This window comes from Nyctereutes procyonoides, unplaced genomic scaffold (genome assembly GCF_905146905.1).
Source record: "Nyctereutes procyonoides isolate TBG_1078 unplaced genomic scaffold, NYPRO_anot_genome, whole genome shotgun sequence".
Lineage (NCBI taxonomy): Eukaryota > Metazoa > Chordata > Mammalia > Carnivora > Canidae > Nyctereutes > Nyctereutes procyonoides.
This window is the reverse complement of record NW_026575049.1, coordinates 26379045-26400094: the sequence shown is the minus strand read 5'-3', so window position 1 is coordinate 26400094 and position 21050 is coordinate 26379045. Positions and strand designations below refer to the sequence as shown.

At 58.0% G+C, this 21050-nt stretch overlaps 1 protein-coding gene across 1 annotated transcript in view; it reads left to right on the top strand.

The window, feature by feature from the left end:
* The first annotated feature begins 8078 nt into the window (after positions 1 to 8078).
* The window catches only part of CACNA1I (calcium voltage-gated channel subunit alpha1 I), a 113499-nt gene continuing 100527 nt past the window's right edge, over positions 8079 to 21050 (top strand). The window contains exons 1-2 of the mRNA XM_055328957.1: positions 8079 to 8210; positions 18488 to 18746. Coding sequence (XP_055184932.1) covers positions 8157 to 8210; positions 18488 to 18746 — 313 coding nt within the window. The 5' untranslated portion in view covers positions 8079 to 8156. The remainder of the gene's footprint in view (positions 8211 to 18487; positions 18747 to 21050) is intronic.

Sequence of the window (21050 nt, the reverse complement as noted above, 5' to 3'; positions counted from 1 at the left end):
TTGGGGCTTGAACCCAGAACCCAGGGATCATGACCTGAGCCCAAGGTAGATGCTTAACTGATGGAGCCACACAGGTGCCTCTCATGTATTTATCTCACGTATTTTCTGACTCACCTACTCCAGTATAAGCTCCATGCAGGCAAGGACTTCATTTTATTCACTGCTGTACCCCTAGGGCCTGGAACTGTGTCTGACACACACAGTTGGGGCTCAGAATGAGCTGCTGAAAGAGTGCCTGGCTGGCTCAGTTGGTTAAGTGTCTGACTCTTGATTTTGGCTCAGGTCATGATCTCCGGGTCATGAAATTGAACCCTGTGTTGGGCTCCCCGCACTCAGAACAGAGTCTGCTTGAGATTCTCCCTCTGCTTGTGCACACACTCTGTCTCAATAAATAAATACTCAAAAAAAAAAAAAAGGAGCTGCTAAAGAGACAAAGTTGCCCTGCCATATCCTCCTGTGTGATCATCATTCATTCACTTGACCTCTGGTACCTACACTATGCCCATTCTTTGCAAGTCTCCCAGCCTAGCAAGAGCAGAGCAGAGAGGTAGGCCATCAAGACTGGACGGGGCGGGGGTGTGGAGTGAGGAACCCCTGACTTGGCCTGGTGTGATCCCAGAGGAGGAGATGTCTGAGCTGGGCTTGAGGATTCCAAGGCACTCTCTAGGTGGAGACATTTGATTATGGCTTTTTCTTTCTTTCTTTCTTTTTTTTTTTTTTAAGTTTTTTTACTTATTTATTTATCCATAAAGACACACACACACACACACACACACAGAGAGAGAGAGAGAGAGAGAGAGAGAGGCAGAGACACAGGCAGAGGGAGAAGCAGGCTCCATGCAGGGAGCCGGAGGCGGGACTCCATCCTGGGTCTCTAGGACCACACCCCGGGCTGCAGGCGGCGCTAAACCACTGCAACACTGGGGCTGCCCCTGATTATGGCTTTTTCTATCCACCCCCCACCCCAAGACATCACCAAAGAGAGGGCAGGGCTGGGGATTATTCTCTAAAACTCAGAGTTGGCATGGACACAGAGCAGGCCCTCTCAGCTGGGGAACTATCTCCGAGATCCTTAGGTCTGTGATCCTTCCTGGGGGGTACAGTGGGGTGGGGTTTTCCAGTTTTAAAAAAGATCAAAACCTTAAAAGGACCACAGTCCTGATGGCTGGAATTTCAGGCCCTCTAGGAGGTGCCCACCCTGCCTCTGGGCAAAGCTAGCTTGCTCCCTAAAATGCCCATCCTGAGCCATCCGGGTTCAGAAGGTTGCAGGGCAGGGGCCAAGGCCAACCTGGGCCAGCCTCTCCAGCCCCGAGCCAGCTTGTACCCGCACAAACCCACACTCATCTCTCCTTGATGGTGACATTGAAGGTGGCTTCCTGAGGCTGGACTGCCAGGGTGCCGGCCTTTGTCCAGCCAAGGATAAAAGGAAGAGTTGCCTGCTCTATTATTCTTTCTCCAAGCAGCAGGAGGAGCAGAGAGAGGGCGTGAGAGCACACGCACATGCGTGAGAGACACATGCACGCACAGAGCATGGGGACAGGGAGCGGGATAGACAGACAGGGAGCTATAGACGCCCAGGAGACAGGGTTGCAGAGAAGGAGAAGTGAGAGAGAGGAGGGAGATGGAGGAAGAAAGACAGAGTCAGAGGAAGAGGAAGGCAGAGAAATAGCCCAGAAGGAAGGGAGTGGCCTGGAGGAACAGAAGAAGGAGAAAGACACCCCCTGGGGCAGAGGGAATAAAGCTGAGGTGGGGGGGTGCCCACAACTGTGCTGAATTCTCTCCCTCCCTCCCTCCCTCCCTCTCACCCCTTGGGCTCCACCCTGCCTGAGCTCGGCTCCTTTCACCTCTCTCGTCCCCTGAAACCAGGGTCCTCCCCGACCTCCTTGAGTTTCCAAGTCCTGTTCCTCTGCCCTCTGAAACATCCCTCCAATCTGCCTCAGCCGTCCTGCCAGCAGTGCAGCCCAGGCTAGTGCGGCCTCTCACCTGGCCTCTGCAATCAGCTCACTCAGCACTGGGGCAGGGCCCCTCCCCACTCACACTTCCCTCAGCCTGGCGTTCAGACACTTGGCCTGACCACAGCGGGACTTCCTCTTGTTCCCACAACAAGCCTTGCTCCTTCCTACCCCTGGGCCTTTGCACCTGCTGTAATGCCTGCCCAGAACCACCCTCCTCCAATGCTTTGGGGTAAAACTCTTATCTGTGCAGCCCCTGCCCTCCCTCCAAGCCTTTATGTGGTCACTGGTCACACTACTGTGGGAAGCCTTCTCCGACCCTCCCACACCAGAAACAATGGTTTTCTCTTCTACTCCACTTACCCCCAGTTGTCTAAACATAGCTGTTCCCCACTGGGCTGGGTTTTGTCATCACTGTATGTCCAACACCTTGCACATAGTAAGTGGTTAATAAATGTCACTGAGCACTCATCAGGCGTGACCGATGGATGGCATGCTGCATCACCTTGCATGACCTCAAGTTCTGCATCAGTAAAATAGACCTGGAAATGACTGCTCAGAGCACTGGCACTCAAGAAATGCACTCAGCAAATATTGAGCACTTACTGCATGCCAGGTAGTGCATGGTGGATGTGGTGAGGCACCTAGGAGATGATGTGCCACTGGTCAAACAGCAGTCATATGTGCAGGGGGCAGTGGTGGAGGGTGGGGAGCTTCTGGTGTCTCTGCCTGGGGTGGGGGTTTGGACAGTTCCCTGCTGCAGTTCCTCTGTCTGACATTCACACTGGAATAAACCCACTGTTGCTCCGTCCCCGCCCTTGCTGGTTGTAGACTGCTGGGGTACCGGCAGCCCTTTCCAGATGTGCCCAGACTGGATTCTTCAAGCTCCATCCAGAAGCTTCTAGGTCAGGGACGCCTGAGTGGCTCAGAGGTTAAGCGTCTACCTTCAGCTCAGGGTGTGATCCTGAAGTCCCGGGATTAAGTCCCACATCGGGCTCCCTGCATGGAGCCTGCTTCTCCCTCTGCCTGTGTCTCTGCCTCCCTCTCTGTGTCTCTCATGAATAAATACATAAAATCTTAAAAAAAAAAAAACAAACCAGAAGCTTCTAGGGCATCAATGGCCTTCTCTGGATGAGAGTCAGGGACCTCCCGCCTGGTAACAACCTGAGGATCCTGTGATCTGTCCCCTTTCCCTCTCTGACTCCAGTTCCTTCCTGGGCAGGTGGGAGAAGGATAGAAGGATCTGTCTCCGTCTCTCTCTCTCTCTCTCTCTCTCTCTCTCTCTCTCTCTCTCTCACACACACACACACACACGCTGGCATGGCATTCTGCCTCTGCTCATTAGCTGAGTGACCCTGGATAATTTACTTAATTTCTCTGGATGCTGGTTCTCCCGTCTATAAAATGAGCTTCATGGTACCTCTCACCCAGAACTGTTGCCAGGATCAAATGGGCTAACGGTGTAAATTAGGTACCTGTGGGTGGGGAGGAAGGGTGCCCTTGCTCCCTACTTGGGTAAGACCTCACCTGTCCTGACTGGTCAGGATTTCTGTGGCCACAGCGCCCCTGGGGGGATGCTAACGTCCTCCTGGGCCTCTCTGACTTTGACCTTTGCTCCTGCCAGCTTAGTCCAGTTGGGGGGATGGATTGGCTGGACCCAGGGCTGGTTGTCCCTGTCAGCAACTTTCTTGACATCCACACACAGGACACTCACTTGCACCAGGCCCGTGTGTGTGTGTGTGTGTGTGTGTGTGTGTGTGTGTGTGTGTGGTATGTATGTCTAGTTGACTTTCCAGGGGCTTCCAGGGAGAGGGGAACGGGTGCTACAGCCATGCAAGCTACTCACTTCAGAGTCCTTCACCCCTCTCTGGGGTGCTCCCCCAGGACTCCCCCTTCGTGTGACCCCGCCTCCATCCATTTTGCAGTCTCTCCTCCCCTCTCCCTTCACTGTCCACACTTCCCCTCTGAAACTCCCATTCTTCTTCCTCGGCCCATCCAGCCACGACCCCTAGATTGGGCTCTTGGGCTCTTAGAACACAATCCCCTCTGCAACCCCTCGGCCCACCCTCCAAGTCCCCTCTCTGTTTCACCCATAGTCAGCATTTCCAGAGCTTTCATCTCATAACATCCTCCGGCCCTGGCACAGGCCCAGTACCCAGTGGGTGCTTAATAAAGGCTTTCGGGATGTTGAGGTTCATTATCTGCCATTGGTTTTCTCCTATCACGGTGGGCTGCTCCTGGGGCCTGGTCCTTAGGTGTCCAGGTTGCTGCTTGGCCTCTGAGAGCGGTCCCTTCCATGCCCCAGGGGTCGGACTGTGCTCTAAAGGGGTACAGGGTGGCCTATGTGAGGGTACCACTGGCCGGATCCCTTTCTACTCTGATAGGTGAGGCCACTCTACCGGTTTGGAATCCTGGACACTTCCACTCTTAGAATTTTTGAATCTTAGAATTCAGAATCCTAGTTAAGAGCACAGATTCTGGAGGCAGATGCCCTGATTTCAAATACCAGCTCTCCTGTGTATCAGCTGTGTGATCTTGAGCAAGTTACCTGACTTCTCTGTGCCGATGCTCCTCATCTGTAAAACAGCAGTGACGATTAAAAAGATTGTGGAAAGGATTAAATTCATCAAAATTTGTCAAGGGCTTAAACCAGGACCTGGTGCAGATCAATGCTTTGTGTTTGGGAAATAAATCAGTGTGGATTTTGAGGACTGGCATCTTTGTCTCTGTGTGTTTAGGATCTTTATCCTGGAAGGGACCTCATCTCATGTCCTGCAGCAGGAATTCTGCACCAGTTTTCTTCTGCCCCAGCTTGCTTATCCCCCTTAATAGATTCGTCCTACCCTTTTAGCCACTCCAATTGCTGGAAAGTTCTCCCAGGGACGGAAGGGAGCCCGGGCTGCTCTGGCAGTAGCGAGTGAGGGCCTGGTTGGGTTTGTGTGCTCGCGAGAGGGGACAGGGAGCCTGGCCCAGCTGTCAGCTCAGGTGGGTGCACTAAGGACTCCAGGCCAGGGTCCACCCCACTGTCCTCCTGGCAGGCCGCTGCTCCCAGGGCACGGCGGGGCCTAATGAGTGAGGCTGCTGCAGCCTTCTGCAAATACCAGATACAATATAAATAGCAATAATGAATAAATGAAGCTCTCGCCACCAGCGAGGGCCTCCGGGAGGGACTGCCACAGCCTGGCCTTTGGCCCGGGCCTGGAGTTGCAATCCTATCTGCCAGCAGGATTGAGGGTCGCCTCTTTGTCCCCACTTCTTCTATGACCTTTAATCTGTCTGCAGCCTCCCATGCATGGAACCCACCACCATGCTGAGGGCAGAAGGATGAAGGAATGGACAATGAAGGCAGAAAGTATTTAGGGTAGACATTAAGCAGAACTTCTCGCCAGTGTGTGGATGCTTGAGGGTGGCTGGGGAGGGGGTGTCAGTCCTCCAAGGATGAGGAGCGCAGTAGAATCATGGAGGGAGTCAGTTTCTCCTTAAATATGAAAAAGAACTTTGAAGGATCAGAGGTGCTCGGAGAGCAAAGCAGCTGCCCAGGGAAGTGGTGAGATCAGTGTCACCCCAGGCATGCAAGCAGGGGCTGGGTGGCCGCTTTGGGAGGTGGAGCTGAAAAGACTCAGTCCTGGGAATTCACTATCTGGCGGCTTACTCAAGGTCCTGTCCAGTCTTTTGAACTTTAGGAAAATGCTGCCAGAGGACAATGGAGAGAAAGCGAGCACTGTTCGGGAGCTTCTCCCTGACTTGCTGTCTGATTGCTGTCACTGTCCCGGGCCTGGGGCTTTCCAGCTGAGCACTTGGTGGGTCAGGGCCAGAGTGCCTGCCCCGGCCACCTGATTTCTCACCTCCGTGCCTTTACTTGTGTCCTTTCTTCCTCCTTGAAGCCGTTTCTCTGCCCATCACCTCTCTTATCTCAGTCCCATGTGAGCACTCGAGGCACAGTGTGAGCCTCCTGCCTTTGGTGAGGTTGTCACCAAAAGACTTGGTGAAGACTCCTGATCTGAAGGCCACTCCATTCTGACATAAATCCACCTCACAAGGGGACACCCTCTGGCCCGCTTACTCCATGCCTACAACACCTTTCATTGTGGTCTGGTGACAAAGTTTTGTCTTGTCTCCCTGGATGGATGAAAGGGTAGGAAGGGATGAATGTTTGTGAAGCACCTACTAGATGCCAGGGATGGTGCTAAGCCCTTTAGGGACTGTTCACATTCTGCTAAGTGTGAACTTTTAGCTCCATTTCACAGATGAGGAACCTGAGGCTCAGAGATTTTAAGGGGCTTTCTCAGTCAGGAAGCCACAGAGCTGGGATCAAACCTGAGTGCCTCTTTGTCCATAGCTCTGCCCACCTGCCAGGCCAGGTGGCCCCAAGGCAGGCCTCAATATCCTCAGGATTAGCTCCCCTCAACCACAGCCACCCCCCTCCCCCCCCAATTTTCCAAGGAGATGAGGTTGGGATGGAGAGGGCTGAGCTGAGTGCGGTCTTATCCATCAGGCTCCTGTGGCCCAGGCTGCCCAGGGGAAGTGGAGAGGCTAGGGGCATTTGAAGCTGGAGAAAGAAGCATCAGTTTTACTTGGGAGGCCTCCTGGAAGCCTTCCTGGAGGAGGTGGCCTTTCAGTCAAGCCCTAAAGGTTGGGAAACAGCACAGATGCGGGGGAGCGAGAGGCGAGAAGCTGCCCGAAGCTGCCCGGGCCCAAGAGCCGCCTTTGGAGCCCAGTGGCAGCCTGCTCCACCATTTCCGAGCTGTGGCCTCAGCTGGGCAGCGCCTCTCCTGGGCAGTGGAGCCCCCCCCCCCCATCTCACAATACCTGGGTGAGAATCCAACGTGTTACGCGCCGAGCAGGCACCTGGGACCCGAAGGTGGTCGGTCGAGGGGTCCCTCCCTCCTTGCGCATGACGCAGCCCCAGGAGAGGACCCTCCCCCGGCGCGCCCCTGAATTGCGGGGGGAGGCGGCGAGGCCGGGGCTCCCTGCCCTCGGGGGCGGCGTGGGGGCTCAGCCGCCGCCGGAGCCTGTCTGTCGCCTCCCGCCTCCCCCCGGCGTCCCGCGCCTGCAGCTTTCCCCGAAGACATTTGGTGTCAGTATAAGGACGGCTTTGCCTCGCACGCGGCGCGGCTCGGTCTCGCCGCCGCCGCACGTCCCCGCACCGCCGGGCGCTCGGGCTCCTCCGCAGCCCCCGCCGCGCGCAGACCCCGCGCCTCGAGCCCGCGGCCGGAGGCGCGAGCCCAGCCGAGCCGGGACCGGCCCCGACCCCGCCGCCGCCGCCGCCGCCGCCGCCGCCGCCGCCGCCGCCGCGCGGTCCTCCCGGGCCCCCGCCCCGCCCCGCCCCCGCCGGGCCCCGGCGCCCCCGCCCCCCCGGCCCGGCCCGGGCCCCGGCCCCGGAGCGCCGCGCTCCCGCCCGCCGCCCGCCGCCCGCCGCCCGCCCGCCGCGCGCTCCAACTCCCGCGCCGTCCGCCGCTCGTCCGCGCCGCCGGCTCCTCGCCGCTGCCCCAGGCTCGCCGCCCTCCCGCCATGGCCCGGGCCCCGGGGCCCGCCGCCCCCCGCCCGCCGCCCCGCGCGCCCCAGGGGCTCAGCTGATCCTGAACCGGCGGGGGGCGGCGGCTGGCGGGGCCGGGGTCCCCTGGATCTCCGGCTGCGGGGCACGCGGCGTCCCCGCGCCTCCACCCGGGCGACCCCCTGCTGCCCTGCCGGGTCCCTGCGCAGGTAGGTGGGGGCGGGGCGGGCGGGCGGGGGCGGGGGGCTCCGCTCCAGGCCAGTCTCTTAGCGCGTCGGGTCGGTGGTTCCGAGGCGTTTGTTTGTTTGTTTCTGGGGACCGGTTCGCCACCCCCGCCCCCCGCGGCCGCGACACACGCGCCCCCAGCGGGTCGGCCCATCCCGTGCTGTCGGGCAGGTGCCTTGGGAGGAAGGACGGGAAACTTTGACCGCTCCCTTCTCCAAGGCCACGAAAGTTCTCTCGGTGCCAACGCCGAAGCCGCGAGCCGGCGCCGCAGAAATTTATTCAACAAGTCAGGCTGGCGGCCGGGGGCCCGGGCTGGGTCCGGCTGTCCCGCCGCCCCGCGTCCCGCCGCCCCGCGTCCCGCCGCCCCGCGTCCCGCCGCCCGGCCGCTGCTGCGGCTCTGCGGCCACCGGCCCAGGGCTGGTGTCAGCGTCCAGAGGGCTGAGCCGGGCGGACTGGCGGACGGACAGTAGCAGCAGGGGGACTGGATGGGGGAATCCCGGCGGCTCAACTTTCCTGGAGGCAGAGGTGGTGGTGGGCCGGTGGGTCAGCACCTGGGGGGACTCAAGGCTTCACTGCATGAAGCCAGGCCGGGGGCTGGAGCGGGACTCTAGGGGGTAAAAGAAATCCTCGGCAGGTTGGGGCTGGTTATATAATGAGTGTTTATGATGATTGGGTTTTAATTGTCTGCTGGGTGCTGTGTAGGGGGATGCGGGGGGCAAGAGGCTTTGGCAGGCCTCTTGGGGGGGAGCATATGCCTGGGGGAGGGGGCTTTTGGATGGGCCCAGGCTGAGGTATCAGTGAGCCGCTCTGCTTGTGTCTTTCTCCTCCTTTCAGGGTCCTGTGGGGGCTCTAAGCCAGGCATGAGGCTGGCATGTGGGGAGACCTCTGAGCTGTATCCTGGCTGTGTGAGTCTGTGTTCTGGGTCCAGGTGTGTGTGTGTGTGTGTGTGTGTGTGTGTGTGAGAGAGAGAGAGAGAGAGAGAGAGAGAGAGAGAGAGAGAGAATGAGAGGGACAGAGAGAAAGCTTGCTTGCGTCTGTGCCTATATGGTGTGATGGGGTCTGACACGCCATGTGAGGAATGTCCTAGGGCTGGAGTGCTCAGGTTGGCCTGAGCAGGGAGCGGGGCTGTCCTTCTGTCTCTCACCGTCCTGAGGATTCACTGAGCAGATACTGGCACCACCTGGGAGCCAGGATGCTGTGCAGATAGGGATGTGGGGCCATGGGCTGGGCCCGCAGGAAAGGGTCTGGCCCAGGAGTTCAGGCCTGCTTCCCGAGGCTGCAATCCTCAGGCCCTGCCCACACTGTCAAGTCACCTCTTGTATCAATATTTCCTCTCAGCCCCAAGGACTGGCTTTGGAAACTCATCCACCCTTCAGGATAAACTTTTTGTTCAGACTACAGGACCTGGGCTGGGCTGGGGACAGGGTGGGGAGTCCAGCTACCTTCCTGTCCCCTTCCTGCCTCCACCATCCAGGCTGAGCCAGAGGGAGGGGATGCCAGTGGGTGACAGGGTAGGGCGACACAGAGTAGGGACCAATTCTGAGGCTGCAGTCGGGGGAGGAAGAGGAAGAGGGAGGAGCACATCCTGGGGGGGTGGTGCTGAGCCGTCTGGCACCAAATTCATGAGGCCCCGGCCACACATGCCCCAGAGAGCCTGAGCCCCACACCGAGTCCCTGCACTGTCTTCCTGGCTGCTCAGAGCCTGCCCCTGGGCACCCCGAGGGGCAGCTTTGGGGAGGGGCTAGAGGGTTGGCAGGAGGCCCCTCCCGGGTCCTTCCCACCCATTCTAGGCGCTTCTGAGAGGGCATCTTCTAGGCCCAGTCCCGGTGCCCTGACTCCCCTTGACCTTGGGTGGGGAGGTGGGGGCAGAGGTGGCTGTGAGAACTGCTCCTCTCTCAGCCTCCATCATGGGCTCCAGACGGACTCCTCCAGGGAGCCCACAGCCAAGCGGGGAGCAGTTTGGGGACAGCTGTGACTGCAGCTCCTCTGCCTCCTGTACCGGATCCACACCCTGAGTGCAGGGCGTTACCACCTGTGACTCCCCCAGGCCCCTTCATCATGCTGCCTCCACTGCCATCTCTGCCACCCTCACCCCGTGCCCTGCACCCCAAGTGGGACTCCCCTGGGGCTCAGCCCTCCCGGGAAAGTCTGTTTCTGGACACCACTTGGGTTCTCCCCCACCCTGGAAGAGCTCCCGCCCCCAGGCAGCTTCTGAGTGCTTGCCAAGGTGACAAAGCAGGCTCTCGTGGGGCTCCTGGATTCCCGGCCGCCTCCCCCTCTGCCCGCTTGTTCTCCGAGTGCCCAGCCCCCAGCTCAGGGTGCTCAGACACTACGACGGCGACGGCGTCTGGAAGGAGGGGATGCCAGGCTGGGTGTGGGGGTCCAGGGAGCCGCCAGCAGGCTGTAGGGAGAGCAGGGTCCTCCTGCCCTCTTCTCCATCTCCTGTCCTCCTCCCTGCTTCCTTTCTTGTCCTTCCTTCGCCGCTGCTCCTTTCTGACCCCTCTCCTCCCTCCAGTTCTTTTTTGCAGAATGTTTTCTTCAAGCATGTTCCCAGGATCTGCTCCTGCCTTGTTCCCTCAACCCTGTGTCCACCGTCCAGGGCACCCTGGGTGTGCGGTCGGTGTGTCCGTGCCCCGGGATCCACCGTCTGTGGCTCTCGGTAGAGAGTGTGTGTGTGTGGGTGTGTGTGCATCTGTAGGTCCGTGGGTCCGAGGATCTGCGGATCTGTGGGTGTATGTGTCTGTGCATCTGTGATGTGTGGAGCCTTGGATCCATGGGTCTGTAGGTCCGTGGGCCTGTGGATGCTGATATCCAGGAAGATGTAGGCTCAGTCTCTCCCCCTCATGGCTGCCAGTCTGAGGAAGGAAGAAAACAAAGCCGATTCCCTTTTCTCTCTCTCCTGTATTTATGAAGCACCTACTATGTGCCAAGCCCTGTTCTGGCTGCTGGGGGACACAGCGGCGAACAACAGGGAGCAGATAACATCTGCCCCAGTGCCCCTGGGGTGGGGGGCCCAGGGCCTCCTCTGGGCCAGGTGCTGTGTGGGCACATGGCTGCAGGGCCTGGTTTTCTCTTGTGCCCTTGGCTGGGAGACCGGGACTCTGCTTGGTGTGTAGGCGGCACAGCCTGGGGAAGGCTTGAAGGCACAAGGTGTTTGGATGTCCTTGAACCGGAGTGAGGGGCTTTGGGGGCTCGTTGAGCAGGACTGGATAAGAGGGGGGTGGTTTCTCCAGGATGGAGGCCAGGGTCTTTCGGGGCTGGAAGTCAGCGCCGACCTAGCCCTGCCTTACAGACCTCTCCCTTCATGTCAGAGCTCTACCTCTGCCAGTTGCCCCCTTTTCTGTACTCTGGCCATGGTGGTCTCACTGGTGATGCATTTTGAGAAGAGTGTCGCGCTTTCCTCTCTCCTCATTATTGACTGCAGGTCCTGATGAGCAGGGCGGGCCACAGGCAGCTCTCTGTCGGTCCAGGGACGGAGGCCTTCTCCCCGGATCCCTCAGCTCTTGTCCTAGTGGGGAGGAGAGACAAGAGCAAGTTCACAATTATTGGCATGGCCCAGAAGGGCAAGGCCTGGGGAGAGTCAGCTTCTTGTACAAGTGGGACCGTTCCTTTCACCTTAAAGGATTTCTGTGAGGCTTAGAAGCATCTCTGCAGGGCCTAGCATGGGGCCTGGTACAGAGAACTGAAACTGTTTTGCCTTCATGAAGGTACTTTCCAGTTCTCTCCCCCCGTTTGCTATCCCATTAGTGAGGTAGACAAGGAATCCCGTTCTGCATTTTATACAAGAGGATGTGAAGCTTGGTGAGACGGTTTGGTGCAGCGAGAGTGGCGCTGGGCCCCGAGCCTGGGCACTGAGACTCCTGATCCAGTGCTCTTCCTTCTAGAACGACCTCCCTCCCTCCAGGGACCCCATTCACTCTCATTTTTTAGCTGAAGTAAGACCCAAGGCCCTCATTACTGCAGAATGAGTAAAAATGATCAGCAGAGTCGCCTGCTGGGAAATGTTGAAACACACTGATGGAGACTCTAATATAGTCTCGCTGGCTGGCGCTAGTCATAAGGCTGAGAGCTGATAGTGACAATGTCTAGTGACAGACATGTGGACAGGTACTGGGGGTGGGTGTGCTGCGGTGGCCTGTCTACCGCCCGGTCTGGATGACCCTTTAACTGGCAACAAGGATTTGGGTCTTCCAGATCCAATGCTTAGCTCTTTCACTAAGTAGCTCTTGACCCTGGGAAAATCCCTTAACCTTTCTGGGCCTCAGTTTACCTACCTATAAAGTGGAGAGAGCAAAAACACTTCGCTGGATTGTTTTTTTTTTTTTAAGATTTTATTTATTTATTCATGAGAGACACACAGAGAGGCAGAGATGCAGGCAGAGGGAGAAGCAGGCTCCCTGTGGGGAACCTGATGTGGGACCCCAGGATCACACCCTGAGCCAAAGGCAGACACGCTTAACCGCTAGGCCACACGGGTGTCCCTGCTTCGCTGGATTATAAAGATCTGCCTGGCACGTAGTAAGTGCTCAACTAATAATGTTGTCTCTGACTCTTGTTAGCCACCACGGGAGGGGGTTCCGAGCCAATTCATTGAACACTGTGAACCTGGGAGGGGGGGTTGGCTGTTGATTTTGGTGACAGGCCTAAGATGACTGCAGTGTGTGCAGGCAGAGAGGGCAAGTTCTGTGTCAGGTCATGCATCCGGGGCCGTCTTTGAGCCATTCATCTTTAGGCTACAGGAGCCTTTGAAGAGGATCTGAGGGGGCCAGTAGACCACATGCACTGTAGATGCTGCAGTCTGACTGGGTTGGCAGCCAGGCTCTGGGGCTCCCCGGCTGCTACAAAAGACGACTCCACTGCAGAATCAGGCAGGTGACCTCTCTGCTCTTCTCTGGGCTATTTGGTGCCAATCTGGTCCTGCCCTTGTGCAGGAAAGTAAGCAAACTTGAGTGTGACTGGGGACGGGTCCCAAGGAGTAGATGATCTGGAAATGTCGCCCAAGGAGTGGTTGAGGGAGCTGGTGACAAGAGGCCCTGGGGCAGATGAGGCTCTGGGGTGGGCGGGCTGTCGTCAAGCATCTGCAGGGCTGTCATGCAGAAGAGGGAGCAGACAGAGGGTTCCAGGGTCTCTGGGATGCCGGCTGAAAGATTCTGGGAGGCGCATTTCCCACAGCCCCACAAAGACCTTTCTACAGGCCGCCAGATGCCGGCTCTGCACTGGCGAGCATGAGTGTGTGTGTGAATATGAGTGTGTGAGGTGCGTATTTGGGTCTGTGTGAGTACATGCGGTGTGTGTGAGTGTGAGAGTACATGCCTGGTTGTGTACATCTGTGAGTGCGCGAGTGGATGTGTGTGTGTGAGTACGCGCGCGCGCGCGTGTGTGTGTGTGTGTGTGTGTGTGTGATCTTTGTGCTGATGAGCATGTGGTGACCAACTATGCCCCTCTGGGGATCCCATTCTTTTCAGAGACTCCTGTGTGGAGCTCTGGGGTCGTAGGAGTCTAAAACCAGCCGCTGTGTTTCTGGGGCTTCTGAGTTCCCGGATTCTGGAATTCCACGGCTGACCCACTGACAAGCACAGGAGACTGTCACAGAGCCCACCGCGTGCTGGCTCAGTGTCTGGTGGTGCAGCCAGGTGCTCACAGTGTCACCCCAGCTCGTCCTCCCAGTGGTCCCGCCATGGAAGAGTTGTCACCATCACTTTGTAGTCAGGATCACTGAGGGCCACTGCCTGGCTGAGTGGTGTGCCAAGGTGGATTGGTGTCAGAGCTGGGACTCTGGCACAGTCTTGGCTTCTGGCCTGTGCTCTGAAATACCATGCTATAGAATCTGAGGTTATTGTAGCTAATATTGTGAGCTTCTAAGGTTCTGGATGATTCTAAGATACTCTGATTCTGAGATTCCTAGAATCTGGTATTCCCAGAATGAATTTGTTGCTTATTGTCGTAGCTACGACATTAGCTGATGTGTTTTTTTTTTTAAAGATTTTATTTATTTATTCATAGACACAGAGAGAGAGGGGCAGAGACACAGGCAGCGGGAGAGGGAGAAGCAGGCTCCATGCAGGGAGCCCGATGTGGGACTCAATCCCGGGTCTCCAGGATCACACCCCAAGCTGCAGGCAGCGCCAAACCGCTGCACCACTGGGGCTGCCCTTAGCTGATGTGTTGATGTGTGGTCATTGATAAAGGAATAAACAAGTTGTCTGCCTGTGTGTGCCCGTGAACACACAAACACACATGCACACAAGTGCATGCATATCGCCTGGGGTGACCAGGCTAAGCCTCCTGTCTTTTTCCACCAGCGCTCTGAGCTCTGCAGACAAAAGGCCTCTCCTCACCATACTCCAAGGGCTCTGGAAGATTCTGGGAGGCAGATTTCCCTACAGACTTGGGAAGACTTCCAGGGTCTTCGTCCACACTGGGGCTCTTGGCTGCACAAGCAGCCACATGGGTACTGTCTGCGGACTTAGCTTGGGAAGGAAGGCCTGGTTCCAGGACACCTTTTCCTGTCCCAGGGTGGTGTCTGTTAACGTTCAGTGCTTAGGTTCGGGAGTGGGAGTTGACTCTGCTCTATACCAGCTGAGTGAGAATGGGCCTTGCTGAACTTCTCTGGGTCCCAGTTTCTTTCTTCATAAAGTAGAAATAAGGATGGTTTGTACCTTAGGGTTCTGGGGTAGAAATGGACATAAATGATGCATGGTGGTGAGGGTGGTGATGGTGGTGATGATGGTGATAAAGGTGATGGTAGTGATGATAGTGATGGTGGTGGTGATGGTGATGATGATGATGATGGTGATACGGGTGATGGTGATGGTGGTGGTGATGGTGGTGATGATGGTGATAAGGGTGATGGTGGTGATGGTGATAGTGATGATGATGGTGGTGGTGATGGTGATGGTGATGATGGTGGTGATAGTGGTGATGGTGGTGATGGTGATGATGGTGATAATGTTGATGGTGATGATGGAGATGGTGATGGTGGTAGTGGTGATGGTAGTGATGGTAGTTATGGCAGAGAGAGGTCTGGGATAGCAGCCCCTAGGGATGTCACAGCTGGCCTCATGTATGCTTGGACATCTACCTTCATGGGTCTTAGAGAGCCTTCCCATCCACATCATGTGGGACCTGCTGATGCAGCAGGAAGAGGGCTGAACTTTATGAAGAGAAAGGCTGAGGCTCCAAGAGGCTGGTGGAGTCAGGGGTGCAGAGTGTGTGTTCCAGTCACAGTGGGTTCTGCTCCTGCCTCTGCACTTGCTCATGGAGACCAGTCCAGTTACCACACCGTAGCCTGGTGGCCCCACTCTTGGAATACTTACAAGGAGGAGGCTCAGGATGTGGAGGCTGCTCAGACTCTGAGGCCAGAGGGACCTGAGTTTGAGTCCATCCATGCTGTCACCTAAAGCCAGTCTTCTCATCCCCATGAGGCTCCATTTTCAGACAAGTTGGAGCCCCAGGGAGCCCAGCTGCCAACCTCTCAAGAGCTTCCTGCCATAGGCAACTGGGCGGCTGGGGACTGGAACAGGGCTTCAGGGCACAGGCCAGAGGGAATTGGGACTAAAGGAAGCAGAGAGAGTGGCACCCTGAGTGGGCCCTGGGGAGCAGGTCAGAGGGTGGAGGTTGGGTGGGCACTGGGGAGCAGGTCAGAGGGTTGAGGCTGAGTGGGCACTGGGGGGCAGGTCAGAGGGTTGAGGCTGAGTGGGCACTGGGAAGCAGGTCAGAGAGTGGAGGCTGGGTGGGCACTGGGGGTCAGGTCAGAGGGTGGAGGTTGGGTGGGCATTGGGGAGTTGGTCAGAGGGTGGAGGCTGAGTGGGCACTGGGAGCAGGTCAGAGGGTGAAGGCTAGTGGGCACTGGGAGCAGGTCAGAGCGTGGAGGCTGAGTGGGAACTGGGAGCAGGTTGGAGGGTGAAGGCTGGTGGGCACTGGGAAGCAGGTCAGAGGGTAGAGGCTGGTGGGCACTGGGGAATCGGTTGGGGTGGTGGCCTGGGCAGTAGTGGCCTCTAGGAGTCCTGCAGTGAGGCGGGAGAGGTGTGAGGACAGAAGACCACACAGTGTGACAGCCTTCCACAAGGCCAAGTGAGACAAAAAGCAAGTTAGGACGGAGTGGACATGGCTGAGAGCAAGGGGGGGGGGGGATGTGCGGTTCTAGAGGCCACGGCTCCCGATGTGGCTGCGGGAAGGGGTTTGGAGGTGCCAGGTGGGGTGGCATCGGGACCAACCCAGGGCCAGGCTTTTTTCCTCTAAAATATGTCTCCAATCCACCCCATTCTTCCCACCTCCACCAGTATCCGGGCCGGGCCAACCCATCCTTCCCACCTCCTTTTGGCCCTCCCTGCCCTACCCCTGCCCCTCCACTCACTCTCCCTTCCACCTGCAGGAGGGATGGCTTAAAGGCACAGACCAGAGCACACCCCTCCCTGCCTAAAACCCTCCTGTGGCTTCCCGTTGCACTTGGGGAATACACTGCGAGCTCCTTCCATGCACTCACCGCGGGCCCTGCCAGACACTCATTTCATCCCCTCCCAGACTCTGGGCTTGGCACACTGGCCTCATTCCTCTCCCCTAAATGCATCAAGCTCATTCCAGCCTCCATCTCTGCACATGCTGTTCCTTCTACCTGGAGTGCTTATCCTACAGATCACACGTGGCCGGTGCCTTCTGGTTCCTGTTTTGATCTTCGGTGTCTCTCTCCCTCCACGAGATGCTTTCCCCACTCCCACCTTTCTCCCTTGTTTGTTTACTTCCCAGCACGTTTTATTAACTTATTCAGTGAATATTGGTTGAGCACCTAGTGTGTTCCAGGCACTGTTCTAGGCACTGGGGGGGCTGCAACGGTGAACGAGGTGGCCCGCAGTTCCCCGGCTCTCTTACAGCCTTCTTTCAGATTGGGCAGGCAGCCGCTAAGTCATAAAGATATAAATACATAAATTAAACGGCATGTTTGGTGGTGATAAGGGCTCTGGAACCCAGAGGGAGAGAAATTAATTGACTCATGTGTCTCTCTCCCTTGCTGGGGCGTCAGCTGAACGGGGGCTGCTGCCAAGCTGCTGTCTTATTCACTGGCGTAGCTGCAGAGCCAGCGCAGCGCCTGCACATAGTAGGTGCTCAGGAAATATTTCCTGGACAAATGAATCGTCAGGGCCTGGGGGAGCAGGGCGTGGGAGCTGGAGGAGAGAGTGTCCCAGGGAACGGGGTGAGCAGAGGTGGAGGACGCGGCCGGTCCTCTGGGGCCCCAGGACATCCAGCGCAGCTGAAGCAAGGGCCCGGCAGAGGGACGGTGGGCTCTGAGGCGGGCACAGCGTGGGCAGACCCAGAGCCACCCCGGGGAGGAGGTTTCGCAGCCCAGGGGTTGACACATGGCAGGCTGAGTCGCCTGAAAGCTTATGTAAGGCCCACGGCCATTTTTTCTGGAACTGGATGGAGCTTGGGAGGAAAACTCTGCATCCCTGACCAGCCGGGTAAAGTGGCAGGAGGTGCCAACTCCCGCTTGTCGCCCCCGGGAGCCAGAGAAATGTCCAAACGCATCAGCTCTGGGCAGCTCAGCAGCCGCGGGCGGCAGCCCTCTGGGTGAGCACCAGGAGTGTAGTTTCCCTCTCCCATTGCCCAGCCTGGCACGGTCGGGGTCCCAGGGCCCGGGCACCCTGGCACGTGACGATTCAGGGACCGGTGGCCTCTCGGATGAGGTGGTGAGGGGGCAGGCCCTGAGGAGCGGCTGTCTCCCTACCTGTCCGTGGGCCAGCTGTATCGGGGCGCCAGGCTAGGCCATGGTCAGCTGTCGGTGAATCGGGGGGTGGGGGCAGCGCCGGGACTGTGGCATCTGAGCGTGCCCTAGTTCTACGCTTGGGGCAGTGTGAGGCCACGAGGTACCACTTCCTTCTCTGGGTCTGTTTCTCCATCTGCGCAGCAGCGTTCCTGGGGTTGTTGGAAGGCTCAGGCGAGACCAGGATGCGCAAGTAACCCCTGAGCTGAAGTCGGGAGCAGCTATGTGGTTTGCAGGGTTCACTGCCCAGTGAAACGGGGCCGGGGCGGGGGGGCGCTGATCAAACAGTTATTAAGAATTTCAGGTTGGTGACAACAGGGCATTAAACCCAGAGCGGGGCCCTTCTGAGCATGGAGTCCTTGGTGGCCGCCCAGGTCACATCCCAGGAAGCCAGCCCTGGGGGCGCTGTTGTCCCTCTGCTGTGACCCGGCTGTGTGTCTGTGCCGTCCCTTCTCTGGGCCTCAGTTTCTCCAGCTGTAAGGCAAAGAGCTTGGTGCACAAGGTCCCTGCGTTGTCACTTTTGTGAGGTGGTGGGTGGGATCCTTGGGCTCCACTGTAGGTCCCAGCTCAGGTGTCACTGCCTCAGGGAAGCCTGCCTTGGTTCCCTTCAGGCTTGCCCAGCTGCCTTGGTGTCTGGCTCCGCAGTATGCCAACCTCTCGGTTGTTAACACGTGTCATCCTGGCAGTGACGTCTGATGTACAGTAACTTCTCCTTTCTTCCTACAAATTTTCTTATTTTCGGTGATGCAGTAAATATACAACCGTAGCCTCATTTAAAACAACAACAACTCAACTAATGTCACAACTCCATTCTAAGCGGGTCTTATTCTCACTCTTCATCTCTGCAAACTGTGGCTGAGTAAGTTGACCAGACTTGCCCCAGGACCACTCTCTGGAAGTGGATTCTGACCCAGGTGCATCTGGGCCCTCAGCTCTTTCCTAATCCTCTTGGCAGAATGACCCTGGGACCTGAGGCCACACTGTCTGGGCTGCGTTCCCTTGTGGGAGAAGGCGGGTTGCCAAGCCCCCCTTGCCACACGCCCCCGTCTTCCCCCCCAGGGCTCCCTGCTCAGCGCCGACATGGCTGAGAGCTCCCCGCCGCCCTCCTCCTCGTCTGCCACCGCCCCAGCAGCTGAGCCCGGAGTCACGGAGCAGCCGGGGCCCCAGAGCCCCCCTCCCTCCCCTCCAGGCCCGGAGGAGCCCCTGGATGGAGCCGATCCTGAAGTCCCTCACCCGGACCTGGCGCCGGTTGCCTTCTTCTGTCTGCGACAGACCACCAGCCCCCGGAACTGGTGCATCAAGATGGTGTGTAACCCATATCCTTTGTGTGGCGGGGCCAAGCTCTTCCCTGTTGGAGACCTGCTTGTCACACCTGCCTTTGGTTGGGAGCGAGCTCAGGTTGGTGGGTCTCGGGGGACATCGGGGCATGGAGGGCGTCCTGCCGATGTGAACGTTCTGGAAGTCTTGGTTACTGCAGGGCTTGGTCCAGTGCCCAGCTGGCCCAGAAAGTCCTTGGGTGTGAGCCCCAGATCTCTTCCCCAGGGACCAGGAATGCAGAGTGAAGTCAGACCCTGGCCCATGACTCAGCTCCCAGCTCCCGTTTGACTGACGGTGGCCTCTGGGTTGATGAGAGCCTGATGGGTCCCCGTGAGCGTGGTCCCAGAGGCAGCGGCAAGCAGCCTCCTCACAGATCTTCCAGCCTCCACTTGCTGCCCCTGGACAGCTCGTGTTGGCTCCTGCTAAAGTCCCTTTGCTGTTTCCCACTGTCCTGGAGGAGCAGAGCCAAGTCCTAACCCAGCCCCTCAGGCCACCTTACTTCTTACCCCTCTGCTTCCCCTGCCTTCTCCTGGGCCTCAGGGCCTTCTCACAGACTCTTCCTTTTGAAATGCTTTTCCTTTCCCTCTCCACCTGGCAGAATTCTTCACTACAACCTTCAGGTCACAGTGTATCACTTCCTCAGGGCTGCCTGCCGTGATTTCCCCCTCGGCCTCCCCACTTGTCACTCCCTAGCTGTGCCATTCTGAATGTAACATTTGCCTCCTCCAGGGTCCTGTCAGGGGAGCAGGACGGGGACTGAGCCTGTCTCATTCCCTGCTGGACCCCAGCACCCCAGCATGGTGCCTGGAACACCGCGGGTGCTCCTTCTGGGTCGCTGGGCGCACATTGGCGAGGTCCGGGTCGAGTCTCCAGGAGTGAGCGGTGTTAGGTAGAGAGGGCGGTGGGGAGGAAGGTACATTGGGACCGAAGGCCTGGAGATGAGGGGAACCACGGCGGTTTGTTGTGCTTGGAGTGGAGGACTGAGGGACAGTGTGGAGGGAGGAGGGGCGGGGGGAAAGGGGCACTTGCAGGGCTGAGTGAGGAGCTGGCCTGCGTTCTCCGGGCAGCGGGAGCAGGCGAAGGTCACAGCACAGTTGTATGTGGAGCCATCAGTGTTGTAGAAGGACTGACTCCTCCGTGCAGTGTAGAAATAGATTGAGGGGTGAGCTGGAGGCTGGGGGCGGGGAGGAGGAGGTTCTGGGACCCGGACATGGTGGCCTCTGGGTTTTGGGCTCCCCCCAAGCAGAACAGAGGCTCTACTGGTGCTCGAGGCCATGCAGGGTGGCGTCTGAGCCCAACTCTGGACACCCGGGCCACCCGGGTTGCAGGCTGGGGTAGGGAGGTGGCCCCCCAGGAAGGCTGCTGACCTCCCTGCTGTGGAGGGGGCTGGGTGATGACCTTGGAAACCGGAGGGTCTCTGCTGGAGCAGGTGGAGTGTGGGTCCCGGTGCCCCTAGGTGGGTGGAGGGCCACAAGCCAGATGTTCCTTCTGTAGGACGGCTCAGGAGGTTTCAGGTATGTTAGAGGGTCCGCTCAATAACTCTGCTCCCCCAGTGCTCACTGACGTCAGCCCTGGGATCATGGAGCTGACAGCTAGCTGGTCTCCCCTGGGGAGCTCCCAGGAGTGGGGGATGCAGGCACCATCCATGGGGATAGTTTTAGTAAAGTATGTTGGGGAAACCTTAGGGGCCTGTAGCATGGGGGCTGGGGGGTGGTCAGGCCAGGAAAAGAGAGACCACAGGAGCTTTGGGCCTCTGAGGGAGAGAAAGGCTTACTGAGGACCAGGGAGATGGTGGGACCATGTCACAGACACCTTGCCTGGGTGGTACAAGGGCTGATTCTGGCTCTGCCATTTGGGTGCTGTGTGACCTTGGGAAAGTCACTTTACCTCTCTGAACCGCATATGAATTTAGGCAGTCAAGACCAGGACTGGGCTGGAGGTAGAGGCATGGCTCAGATGACCTTGATCCAGGAGTGTGACCCATCTCACCGTCTGACACATCTGGCACATCTGGCTGGGCCAAAGCAGCACAAAGCTGGCCCAAATATCTTAGAAGCCCCTGGGTGGAAAACACATCTGAGTCCTGTCTGCCATAAACTAGGTGTGTGACTTTGGGCAGTTCCTTCTCTCTGAGCCTCCGTGTCTCTACTGAAAAAGAAGGGTGTGGGTGAGATGGCCTCTTCTAACCTTGGGAGCCTGGGGTGCCAGGCACACTTGCCCTCACCCGTGACCTCAGGCACTCTGGGCACCGAGCAGCCCACGGAGACCCTTCGAGGTTGCCACATTTCTGGCGTGTTGGGTAAAC